General features: G+C 40.6%; 1 protein-coding gene across 2 annotated transcripts in view; it reads left to right on the forward strand.

Moving 5' to 3' along the window:
* The window catches only part of LOC137998115 (espin-like), a 13475-nt gene extending 698 nt beyond the window's left edge, over nucleotides 1–12777 (forward strand). The window contains exons 2-8 of one of the 2 annotated variants that reach the window (XM_068844532.1): nucleotides 1–254; nucleotides 980–1163; nucleotides 1531–1606; nucleotides 2086–2192; nucleotides 3197–3331; nucleotides 6225–6927; nucleotides 10127–12777. The exon at nucleotides 1–254 is cut by the window's left edge and continues 397 nt beyond it. In XM_068844532.1, coding sequence (XP_068700633.1) covers nucleotides 1–254; nucleotides 980–1163; nucleotides 1531–1606; nucleotides 2086–2192; nucleotides 3197–3331; nucleotides 6225–6927; nucleotides 10127–10143 — 1476 coding nt within the window. In that variant the 3' untranslated portion in view covers nucleotides 10144–12777. Of the gene's footprint in view, nucleotides 255–979; nucleotides 1164–1530; nucleotides 1607–2085; nucleotides 2193–3196; nucleotides 3332–5291; nucleotides 5602–6224; nucleotides 6928–10126 lie in introns of those variants that run through there. The other variant, XM_068844533.1, reaches the window with a different exon arrangement.
* Nucleotides 12778–13669: the final 892 nt, after the last annotated feature.

Below are 13669 nucleotides of genomic sequence, written 5' to 3' on the forward strand. Positions count from 1 at the left end.
CAAGGACAGCTGCACTGTGTGAAATATTTCCTTGATAGTCGTGTAGTTGACGTGAAAACGAGAGATTTATCTGGCCATACAGCGCTGCACTTCGCTGCAAGGTTCGGCAGATTTGAGACAGTGAAGTGGTTGATTGAGCACGAAAATTGTAACGCGAGAGCCAAGTCGAGGAATCACATGACTCCAGTCCATTTTGCTGCTTCTGGAGGCCATCTGAACTGCTTAGAGCTTTTGGTTTCTAAAGCTGGACATGGGTAAGTTATTATATAAAATAATATTAATCAACCAGAGAACTCAGGATCGGGGTGAAACCCTGAAGGATAAGGGAAGGGAAGGGAGGGGTACGGGAGATAGTGGATGGGGAAGGAGTGGGGCTTGGGGGGGGGGGGGGGGAAATGTTAAAAAGTAGAAAAGGGTTTTTTTGTGTTGGTACATGTTTCATGATTGGCCTTGCAAAAATTGCTCGTGGCTGAAAAGCTGAATTCCGAGTTTGAAGGGACTTATGGAGGGAAAACTGATGCGTTAATAAATAAGCACACAATGCCAATAAAAAATAATGGTATTGTCGGTAGCGCTTTTAACAACAGATAAAAAATAATTACAAACAAAATAAAACTACAAACATTTACTAAACAAACTTTTTAAAAAGGTCACTGACAGTCTTCAGAACATTTAAAAAAATATATATATTAACAGTTGAACTTCTACGTATTGAAAGCAGCAAAGAGTTCCACAATCTAGGGAATCACAATTTTATTTCAGGATAGACTGTCAGCAGTCCCTTCTAAGTCTGTTAATAAATTAATTGCTGCTCACTTTAGTCACATAAGTGAGCTGAAGGGAGAATGGAGAGAGACCATGATCCACTTCTTGTTCTCCCTTTGGCTATAAACTTGTGTGACTAAAGAGGGCGGCAGACTGACTGAGAAGGGATTGCTAGCAATTTAATTAAACTGAATGTGTGAGTGTTTCTTTGTAGTTCAGTCAATGACCCTGCAACTGATGGAACAACACCGCTGTACCTTGCATCACAGGATGGCAATTTAGACTGCCTCAAATATCTGCACAGTGTCGGTGGCAAATGCAACGCCAGAGCCAGAGATGGAATGCTGCCAATTCATGGTGCTGCTCAAAATGGCCAACTAGACTGTGTGGGTTATCTGGTGAGATTATAAAGAAATGAGTTATAATTATTAGTTAAATTATAATTATTATAATTAGATACAAGCTGCAATGGGCAAAAGGACGGGCTGATAACAGGAGAAAGGACAACTGAAAAATCAGAGTCTATGGCAGGTTTAGAACCTATGACCTCCGTAACACAGGTCCGAAGCTCTACCCATTGAGCTACTAGAAGTCCTGGGAAACTGGGTCCTTTATCTACTGGAGGTCCTTAATGGATTATTAACCCTTAAGTCAGGGTTATTTAAGGCAGGATTTGAACCTGCAACCTTCATAACACCTCCTTGCAATACTCCTCCTTGAACAGACAATTTATTCTGTTTTGTGCACTGACACTTGTTTTCTCAGATTGATAGCGGCCAGGCTGAATGGGATGAAAGAGACACATCAGGTGCCACACCTGCACATTATGCTGCAGCACAGGGTATGTGCATTTAACAATTTAATAGATTCCATGGTGCTGTGCATCTGTTCAGTAATAGATCACAGAAGACATCAACATGTGGTGAGAACATAGTGGCCCTACAACCCAAAACCTCTCGGATCAGAGTTAGAGAATCAACAGACTCGACCCACATGTGACGCCGGGTCTGGGTATCGAACCCGAGCCACATTGGTGGGAGTCCAGTGCTCTCAGCACTTCACCATCCCTTGATCTCCCCCGATACCGTTTCAACATTCTGTAATGATTTTCTTTGTGGTGCTATGCAAACGCTGATGGCTCCTTGGTCAACCCCGTCCTTAAAAATGGACACTTGGTGCCACAGTTTAAGTTATTTACTGGTAATTTGATTCAGACTTTAATTAGTGAAAAGATTGGCACCAAATGTGGTCTCCTCAGATTTCCTGCCCTATTGTTTTTTTGTGGGATATTAAGTAACTATTAATTTTCTTTTAATATAGGGCATGTTAATGTTTTAAAGTGGCTTAACTTGAGAGGTGATATTTCAACAACTGATGAGCTTGGGGGATCACCTCTTCATGATGCAGCAGAACAGGGACAGTTTGAGGTTTGCATTGGCTGTTTTTCCTGAATGTTTTTGGGAAGTAGTTGAACTATTACAGTTTAGTTGAAAATGTCTAGTGTTCCATTGACACTCAAGTATTATAAACCCATTCACCCCTAGGTGTGAGACTGTCTGATGCCAGGCGACTTTATTCATCAAGAGGCACTGGGTTGACAACCTCCACTGTACATGTACATCCACTCGAAAGCCATGCCCCAGGATCGTTACAATCGTTAGGCTATTAGTCTCTCCCCACGGGGCTTTTCAGGACTAATTTACAATACTTCGTGGGAGACTTTAGCCACACTGCTTAATTACGCAGTTTACAATTCATTTTATGGAATTGAAAGATACCCCCGTCCAGATAAGGGTAGCCCACAACACCAGGGACTATGTCCCCTACTCTTATCGAACAGTGAGTGGGTTCTTTTAACGTCCCATACTATATAATTTCCAACATGGGTTATGAGACGGGACCTCCGGTTTACAGTCCTTATCCGAGAAGACTTGAATGTCTTACCATTTGCAGATGTAATTACAAAGGCAGCACATTCTCCTCAGTTATTTTAAGACCCTGAGTGTTGGTCCGGCCGGAGTCGAACTCACGACTTCCCGTATGACAGCCTGATGCTCAACCAACTACTGTAGGCCACCGGTGTGCGGTGCGCACTTGCCCCCTGACCATTATTAACCCATCAACTCTTAGGAGTAAGACTTCTTAACAGGGTTTACTCTGTCTAATGCCAGACGATTTGCTCATCAATGAGGGGGGGGGGGGGGGGGGGGCAGGGGGGATGATTCAGGAGACAGTTACATGTGTTGGTTAATATTGTTACAGTAACATCTATTTTGTAAGAGCTGCACTTTATACCATTTTGGCTTGTACATGTACCTATTTGTGGTCACTCTGTTTATAAAGGAATACACCAAAACAAGTTAATTTATTTGTTGCCCCTGGGCAATTAGTAATAATTATTAAAGTCAAAGTAATGTTACATTCTTCTCAGTGTGTCAGGTACTTGGTTGAAAATGCCGGTTTGGATGTTGACCAGACTGACAAGGAAGGTCTGACACCATTAGCTTTGGCAATGAAGAGTGGACATCGGCGCTGTATAGATTACCTCAAGATAGCTGCTTCCAAGGTCAGCACTTTATGACAATGTGCAGCCAAATCATCTAAAACACTTACAAAAAGCTTCCTCAAATTGGATTAAGCCTTAAAGAACCTAAAATAATACTATGCCACCATTAAAGTTCAAATTTTTTAAATTAACCAGTCCTAGGCACCTGTCATTTCTTGGCTAAATCAAAATGAACAATTTGATTTATATCTCAATGATTAGTTTTAATAAATTAATTTCAGGAGGTGCCTGTGAAGGTTTATGAAATTAATGTGAAACAGGTGACTGTTTCATTACAAGTGTTAAATGTCAAAATTAGAGTGACAGCTAGCAGTCACAGAGTATTTACACAAATTTAGCCTTACTTGATATTATAGTTTGAAGTCAATCTTGAAAGGAAAGGAAAGGAACTTTATTTAATTGTCTAATCTTCTAACGCCGTAGAGCTCTAATCGGGGACACTGTAAATTGAAATTAACAAGTTAACACAAATCAAACCAAATTTTGGTTTTTGAGGAGAGGGGAAAACCAGAGTACCCGGAGAAAAACCTCTCGGTGCAGGGTAGAGAACCAACAAACTCAACCCACATATGATGCCGAGTCTGGGAATCGAACCCGGGCCACATTGGTGGGAGGCGAGTGCTCTCACCACTGCGCCATCCCTGCACCCCTTGTCTGTGTAGGTTGTATGCAAATCATATTACCAGCTACTGGAAACCATTTGCAGTACATTGTGCTTCACTTTGAATTAATACATAAAACTCTAAAGTTTGTAGTATACATGTAAGTATTACCACAGTCTATTTTTCTCACTTAATGCTATTAACTGCTGATGGTGGTTAATTATTATTGTTGTGTCAGGCCGTTGGCCAACAGAAATGAAACTAAACATTTTTTTCCCTTTAAATTTGTGAACAATCAACAGGCAAGACGGGCCCAGCAAAACACAATACATGTTCCATCGACCATCAATCATCTTCAGTTGCCAGTAGACGATACAATGAGAAATTTATCTTATATACGTGATAACTAGCAGAAATGGTAGAATTATTATAATGCATCATCTTGGGGCCTTTCATAGGCACCTGTATCGGTTTCCATAAAGTATCTTAAGCCTTTTACTCCTAGACAGAGTTATGGGGACTTTATTTCTCACAGACTCTAAATTACTTGTGAACGAAATCCTGTGGTGTTTTCATAGACACAGAAATGAAACTTCTGATTCTTTCTCCATTCGTTAGCAATCATTGTTTCAAATTTCAGAGAAATTGTTACATTGTATATGTTATGTTCTATACGTTATGCTCTATACGATATGTAAGACTGTAAGTTCAAGTTTTCATTTCTAGTCGTCTTCTTGCAACTGAAGATGATCAATGTCAATTTTTTTTACGTAATTATACTAAAAAATTTAATTTCAATTTAGTGTCAACATTACTTATATTTGAATACATTTTTTTAACTGTCAAAGGTTCTCCGATTTTTTCATTAAATTTGATTCTTACTTAACAAAACAGATGTAAAATGGAATTTGTTAGTAGCTGACTACTCTCAGTTGTCTGCTAATCAATAATGTAGTGCCACAGGAGATAATAAAATTAATATCACTTCACTTCTACCTCATTGGGTCTTGTCAGTGTGAACTTTCCTTACCTCATAAAAAAATAGTTTTGAAATCAGTATTATGATTTATACAACTTAACTATTATCTAGTGTAATGTGAAGTGCTAGTTTTCTACCCATATGAACCGTGTGAGTGTTAGCCCTACTGATGGAAATGGGTCCACACAAGGACAGAGGAAAACTCTGGTTAATAGGGCTTACGCTCGCATGGTTCATATGGGTAGAAAACTAGCGCTTCACATTACACTTTATAAATATTTAAGTCTGTTGAAATATAAGTGCTACACGACCAACGTTTGAGAAAACGTAACCCTTCCTTATGATTTGTACATGTGTGGCCTTCTTTTTTGTATTTCAGATTAACTTTTCATATTTCAGAAACTTTGCCCAAACTTGGCTGTCCAGGACTTCAAATAATGTTCGGATTTGTTAGTATCGTTTAGAACTTCCTTCCAGGGGTGGAGTCGGCACATAGCAAAAATATTTCGGGAACATTTCAAGGCGCTCTAGCGACTAAGATTGTTTGTGCTACGCCACAAGTGGTCATACAGGAAATCCACTACAAAATGTGCGAAACACGCGAGTTCACGCGAGGTAAAACTGACCTCGTGAGGAGACGCTTGAAATCTCAGAATCATTACTAGCAAAGGCAGTACTTTTGTCGAAAGAAAACTGTTTTGAAAAAGTTTGCAGTCTTTTCTTACAATTATAGATAAGAAATTAAAATCGCGCTTAAACAAAACTTCAGTTGTAGTTAAATGACTGAATCGATTGATCATTGAGTGACTTTCGAGAGTAAGTAATTCTAAAAATAGAAGTAGCACAGCAGACGCAGTTAATGAAATCGGCCAGTCATGGTAAAAAGCGAAATACGAGCAGCCGGCCGTAAGCGCGGGAATCTATTTTACGTCAGATAGATGATTGGCTGAGAAAGTAGCACAAAGTTCTTAAGCCAATGACCACCCATAACAGCCTACATGTACATAACCGAAACAAGGGCAATTTAAGGTGGCTTACTACAGTTTTCCGAAGAAAAGATCAAGATTTTGAAATCTGTGAGATTAAAACAACAGGATGTCTCTTCTGAAGTGTTATTCACTGCCATTGATGCAAACGTAATTTACCTTTTTTCTCTCCCATCGTCCACCGCGCGCTTTGCTAGTTTTCGATTATTGCGTCAGATTTTTATTGGGATACTCAGCGGGGGCCTCTGCGGAGCAGAGAGAGTGAGCCACCTTAAGTGGCGCAGTAGACCTTTGTAAAACATTTGTTTGTGGTTGTTATTTTGCAGAAAGCAAAGGCACAAAAAAGACAAATAAAAATACAAAACAATGAAGACAGCTACAAGTACACTAAAGCAATCGCTGGGAAACAACCTACGAGAGAATACTCTGGCGTGAACTCGACGGTCTTGTCCTCCGCGGAGATGGCAAACCCTATGCATTTTACCGGTGATTTCGAGAGCAATAATAATGATAAAGGTAGCGAGGTGAAAATACAAGCAAAGAGGTATTTTCCATCCTTTTCATTCGCTGAAGAAGGCTCCGTAGTGTCAAAAAAGCTATATAATACATCAAAACAAGACAGGTCAGCTAAAACCGTAGGTGGCATTACTAGCAGCAGCCTTGTCGGCAACATCGATGTCAACAATAATGTTGCCAGTAATGTCCGATCTACTGGCAATGATTTTTCCAACACTGGCGTTACCTATTCCAACATTGGCACCGATCATTCCAAGGCTAACAATGTCAGATGGCGCGGCAACAAAGTAAAACGACAAGAACGAACGGAGATCTCCGATTCAATTTCTTCCTCAGATTCAGCTTCAGTGTTATTTCAAACGGCAACATTTCCATTGCACAGCTCACAGCCGAGAGAAACAACGCTCCTTGCCTCTTCGGAACGAGTGAATCCCTTGAGAGAGAGGCAGTTGCAGCCATTACCACATATTGACGGCGTCATTCCTCCACCGGCGCAGTTCTCCGAAAATTTAGGTAAGAAGAATCGATTGAACGTCAAGTTGTCGAAAAGTAACTTTTATCTCCCCTTTCCATTCAAATGTCTGGCAACCACTTGGTCCTTTGTTTATTGCAGTTTTTCCTTCTCACTCACTTTGTGCAATGCGGACGAAAAACTCAAAAACCAAATCTTTGAGAACGGCTATCTACCAAATTATTAACGGCAAATTCTTGTTCTTCTTGTCAGCGATATTTTTGTAAGCTAAGGTAGAAAACGCTTTTGAAGCACGTTTCACACTGCCGTGTGCTAACGTTCTCTTTCAAGCCATAAATTTGACAATTTCACGTTGTTGTTTCGTGGATTACGACATAGAAATGAGAGGGATTTATCATCAAGTTCACGGCAAACTTCAACATTCGGCCTGAAATTTTCGTTTCCAAAAATAAGGAAACTCGTTTGATATGAGAGCGTTTCTTACCTGAAAGCTCCAGATTTGGTTCAACGTCTAAAAGTGGCAAGTCAAGTTAGAATGATAGAATTTTCACGCTTGTATGATAAGGAGCTTGCAACATGTAGCAGGCTGCTGTGTCCCGTTTGCCGTTTCAAGCAAACCGCGGCGTGATGGTAAATCTCTATTTTTTGCGTGTAGCACGTTCAAGGCGTGCGAATTTTAAGTTTTGTGGCGTTGCTATCACCCTTTTCCTTGTTTTAACTCCCCACTAGAACTTATTCATTAAAGGACGCTTGTGTTTTTTTTGTTTGTTTGTTTGTTTCTGTTATTATCTAGCTGAAAGTGCTTGTAGAAGTTGCTTACAGAGGGCTTTTTCAATTGAAATGAAAACAAGTTCGAGACAAGTGCAAGTGCGTGTTGTCCTAAGCAGCGTGTGTATGTTTATGGAAAGAACTCAAGTGAGGCCAACACTACTGTGTGCATGTGATGGATGAAGAACCTTCGCTGATCCACAGCATTAGGAACGTCTTATGCAACAGCCAAGGACAGAGAAAAATCTCTGACCCGAGTGGGAATCGAACCCACGACCTCCGAATTAGATCACCGTTGTTGAGCTACAAGGCCAGACAGGAGCAGGCCGTCCTCAAACTCCCACGGCCTGCTCTCGTCTGGCCTTGTAGCTCAGTCGATAGAGCAACGGTGATCTAATCCGGAGATCGTGGGTTCGATATCCACCCGGGTCAGAGATATTTCTCTGTCCTTGGGTGTTGCATAAGAAGTTAGGGTTAGTTAAGAAGTTCCTGATGCTGTGAATCAGCAAAGGTTCTTCATCCATTACATGCACACAGTCGCGTTTGCCTTACTTGAGTTCTTTCCATACACAATTTCGAGTCAGTTTTACTTTTGTAACGAAACGGTTACGGCTACTACAACGCCACAAAACGATTATATTAGAGAGCTTAAGCAACGATGACGGCGACGGCAACGAGAAAGTCATCTCAAAATATAAATTCACGTTACTGTAATCACTTCGTGAATATTTGAACCTTTTTGATATGACAAGGGTGTGGTAGTTCCTCAGAAATGACACTGGTCGGAAGGGCGGTTAATTTAGGGGAGAAAGTGAAAACTGATTTATCCTCAAATGCTGACGTTCTTCATAAAACCTAATAATAATAATTCACCTGCTATAAAACTACTTTCTAAGCTATCCTATCAAAAACTTATATTAAGTAATAACTTATATTAAGTAGTAACCTCGAATATTAAGTAATAAACTCAGGTATATTTAACAATTATTCGCCGAAGGCGAAGTGATTATCGGTGAATATTCACCGATAATCACTGAGCCTGAGTCGAATAATTGTTTTAGTATAAATACACCGGTGATTATTTCAAAAAAGAGAAAAAAATAACATTTCAACGCGAAATCATCTTCACTTACAGTGGCAAAACGACTTCTGGCAGCCATTTTGTCCGTCGAGGTGATTATCGGCTGATAATCCGAGATAGCGAGCCAATGAGAGCGCGCGATTTTGTGTAATCACCTGTGTATTTATACTAATAAGTAATAACCTCAAATTTAGCTATTTCATGTTGTTGTTTTGCTGACGACGGCAAAGAAATGGACAAAAGTGAGAATGCACGTGCAGTGCATGCATATTTTTTCCCACTATAAATGCAAATTTGTGACGTTCTCGTTGCCAAGAAGAAGAAGTTACAAGAAGTTACGTTTTCGTTCGGCGTCGCCGTAGTAGATCTTAGGGAGCTTTAGCAACGACAACGGCGACGGCAACGAGAACGTCAAAAATTTGCCTTTTTAGTAGACAAAAACAAAAGCTTTGCACGCCCTGCACTTGCGTTTTTAATTTTTGTCCATTTCTTTGCCGTCGTCAGCAAAACAACAACGTAAAATAGCCAAATTTTAGGTTTTATGGAGAACGTCGGCACTTTAAGATAAATTTTCATTTTCTCCCCTAAATTAAGCGCCACTCACTGAACGGTTTCATTCCTGATGGACTGCCACACCTTTGTCTTATTAAAAAGCTTGGAATAGTCGCGAAGTAATTGCAATAACACGAATTTATGTTTTGAGATAACGTTATTGTTGCCCTTCCCGTCGTCGTTGCTAAAGCTCCCTAGTGACCTTGCTCGGACGGTGTTTTTCCCGCGTTTAGCGCCAGTTTCACGTCCTTTTTTTTTTTCAATAGACCGTATTCGTATTCACACTAGTATTGGACTTGAACTAGCTTGCAATGGAGGCTAATGCTGGGGAATATATTAAAAAATATTTGCTTTTGAAAAGATTCTCCTGCATTGCAAACTATTTCCAGTCCAATACTTAAGGGCGCTTTCCTTTTGTCAGAACTGGCCGGCCAGACCCATTACATTCCCTCGTATTCTTCTGGAGGAGTATAAATGATCCTCGAAGTGTGTTAATTTGAATGTGTTGTAGAGTTATTCCTTCCAAATGCCCAGTCTGGCCGGTCAGTTCTGTTAAATGGAAAGCGCCCTTAGAATACGAAAATGGTCTATTACGATTGGCTTATTGAAAGCCAACATCTGATGTGATTGGCCAAAGAAATTGCTTTGGCTTTTAAGAATCAATGAGTTGTTTAAACCGAGTGTAGTTGAAACAAGCTTCTTCTCAGTAAAAAAGTTCGAAATTACATTCGACACTCAATTGATTATTAAAGTGCTGTAACGTGAATATTACGTCTGCACGTGCTCCTTAGCTGTATGTACTAACTAACCAACTGCCTTTTTTTTCACAATTTGACAAGTTTTCACCAGACAGTAAAGACTGTAACGGCATGCCTTTCCTGGAAGTCTCATCAGACTTGCAAACAACCGTCGAACAGCAAGAACTTTGGAGACTGCGGAAAACGAATGAATTCGATCTTTAACGAACTGTCCTTTTTTGTTGACTGAAGAGTTTTGCACGACCTTTACAGCATGCTTGCATGGAATTCTCGCTGCACTTTACTTTAGAGGTTATGGTCCTCCATTTGCATGAGTATGGTGTTAGTTAAAGAACAGATGAAGCACTGATGGCTAGGAAAGCAACGGCTGTGGCACATCCACTTCCTCAAGAAACACGGGGAAACTTTGTACCGCCGGAACTTCAAAAATACATTGATTTATATTAGAGAGATCATGCCTCGTGCTTTCGGTAAAGGAAAACATCGGACTGAGATTTGCTTTCAGTAAAACTTATTTGATTTCAGATGGTTTGTGACGATTGCAATCAAATGAAAAAATATGCCGAAACGTCGTTGAATAATAAATTAGAAAGTGGATATGAGTGAGCAATGGGCACATGTCCACCCATCGTACAATTTTCCTCACAGATATGATAAGACTGCTAGCAGTGCCTTCTAAAGCGGGCGGCTGGACTGACTTAGAAGGGACTGCCGGCTAACCGTCTACTCACTTATGGGACGCGCGAATAACTGACTGACCGTTAAAATGAATTTGCGTCACCAGGGAGATTCAGCATTGCGTCGATGCGTGAAACTAGAAAAGGAAAAAGTAGGCTGTTGCTTAAAACTGTGACATTTGTGTCTCTTTTTGAGAAGTTCATCGTCAAACGCGTTTCTTTATTCAGCCGCCATGATGTTTGCCATTTGCAGTAAAGGCGATGCTAAATCTCTCCCGTCAAACTTTGACCTTAGGTGATTTGTTCTCTAAGAAGGAAACTTGTCTTTTCACTCATTTGTTCCTGCAACGTTTACAGCATTTTCTGTCGCAAATCCCACCCAAGTTGCGCGGAGGTTAATAGTAGAGGTTAGTATAATTATATAAATAGGTGATTATTTAAAATTCTCTGCGTTGATTGGTTTCGCTTGAGGTGATTAATACACGATAATCACCTAAGCGGTTTTTTTTGCAATGACCGCAATCCGTTTTGTCGTGGTGACAGACGAAGATATTAAGACGAGATGTTTTTGAAGTTCGAGCAATCAAGCCCGCTAGCGGCCAAAAATCCCATGAGAGCTTGCGCGCGGGTCTTACCGTGGAAGAGCATATAAAAGTTTTGTTGAGTGCAAGCGATTAGCCAACCACTTTACACAGGTATTTCATTCAGTCACTTCGGAAAGATCTGTAAAGCTTTGAAAAACGTTTTACAGCGGTGAGTTCATCGTATTTTAGCTTAACCTTCACTTATGAATCGAAATGATTATAGCGGCCATCAAAGTATTCCCTAGCGCGAAACACGTGATTCTAACTAAATTGACCAGCAGCAAAAGATTATTATGGTCTTTATGGCCGTGCAATGCTCGAAGTTAAAAAAAATCTCGTCTTAATTGTTTTAAAGAAAATGCATATTTTTCAAATAATCACCTATGTAATTATACAAAAACAATTATTAACCTCAGGTTCGGTGAATATCAGTGAACAAAACCATCGACTTCACCTCGCCTTTCGGCGAATAATTGTTAAATAGCCAATCAGAGCGCGCCAACACTATCCACTTTTTAAGTGTATACAAATATTTATTTATTATGGTTGATATAGTACGTTTTTCTGGCGTCACCCTAGGTCATCAATTATCGATGGTTGTACAATCACAGGCAATTAGTGAATTCACGTTTATTTAAACTCCATTGGTACCACTGAGCAACGCAAGCCGGGAATACGCTTTCGTTTCTCTCTGAAGGACAGAAGGTTTGCAGTTGACAAAGACCTAATTGAGCTTAGCGTCAATGAAAATTCTTCATTTTATCGCGAGATAATGCGCGCGCCAATGACGCAAGAAATTATGTGCAGTAGGATTGTGCAACTCGAAACCAGGGTATCACCTTATAATTGTTGTTTTCTAAACCTCATTTTTGCTTTGCTCTCAAAACACAATTCTTTGATATAACCTCTGAAGTTAGTAGCTTGAGGAGTCGTGTAAATACATGTCTTTCCAGAACATTTCAATCAGAAATCCCAGCTGACCGCAGCCATGCTTGTTATCCGCAGAGACGTAGATTTTCCTAGCAACATTGCATGCTCGAGACTTGCGCTCCAACCCGATGCCACGATAGAAGGGTCTCCTTCTTTGCTCCCCTTTGTAGCGCCTAGCACGAATACCAGGGGATGTAACCGCACGAAGGCCTATTGAAGGCGTTTGCGGGGCGCCTAGCGAACGAGGTAGTTTGTCGAAGGGAAAAAGCTGGTCACACTCCAACTGCTGAGCGCGAAGTACAAGTTGTTTGTTAGTCTTGGGGTTGCTTGTAAGAGACGAATTATCTTCGTCTGTTATGATTGATTAGTCGAAGTATTTGCTTTGGGTTTAACACCACGACAATTGCTTGTTCACTTTCGATTTTCAGTTTAACGACTTTAAATGTAAAATGGAAACAACGTAACACCATAACAAAACAATTAACACCGTTACAAAATAATTTTTTCACTTTGCCTCATTGTAGTGCGGCTGAAATGTTAACTTTTGAAGGATTTTGTAATCTGTGTGAAGCTCTCTGTACATCATTTTTTATTTATTTACTCATGTATTGATTTATTTACATGTTTACTTCCAGGTGATCAGGGTGACGTAACTCGGAGGACTGAGGAGAAACATTTTAGCGCCGTATCCCACAACCGCGCGCGGCCTTGGATGTTATTTCCGAATTCAACGGGGCAGACGCGAGGTTAGATCTCGGCGGTTTCCACTTGAATGTTCATTCAGTAAGAGGAAATGTGGGAGACACGGAATGATCTGTTGAGTTTTGGCGATGGAAATACTGCAGGAAATTGGGGAACAAAATTTAAGGCCGCGCGCGGTAGTGGGATACGGGGTTAAAGTTTTTCTTCCCAGTCCTCCAAATTACGTCACCAGATCACGTGGTTATACATTAAGGGACACACTGGAGTGTCCCTGGAGAATCAACGATGGGACACGGAGACACCTTAAGCCATCCCTTTTTTTTTCCTTGAGCGTCGAATGCGTTTCCTGCTATTGGGTCGGTCGGTCGGATTGAAAAAAAAAGCCTAACAAAAATCACAAGTAGTCTCGGAATCGGAGGCCTGATACCCCAGTATCATTGCTATGGAGCCAGGAAAACAATAAGACGTGAACCCAAAATCAATATGGCGGAAATGTTGGTAGCCGTTTTTGTCAAATTAAGACAACGTGGGAAAAAGGATCAACCACCGAAACGCCTAAGCGACATAAAAATGGTTTCATTACGTCGTTACCTTTTTTTTTTTTTTTTTGAAAATGCCAAAAATTTGGGTCGGTCGGATGACGGTAAACGGAGAAAATAAAGGGGATTGCCTTAACATCGGTCGATCTCCGGTGGCCAGGGGAAGTGACAGAAAATACTAGATACAGTGAG

The sequence above is a fragment of the Montipora foliosa genome, chromosome 3 (genome assembly GCF_036669935.1).
Source record: "Montipora foliosa isolate CH-2021 chromosome 3, ASM3666993v2, whole genome shotgun sequence".
Classification (NCBI taxonomy): Eukaryota; Metazoa; Cnidaria; class Anthozoa; order Scleractinia; family Acroporidae; genus Montipora; species Montipora foliosa.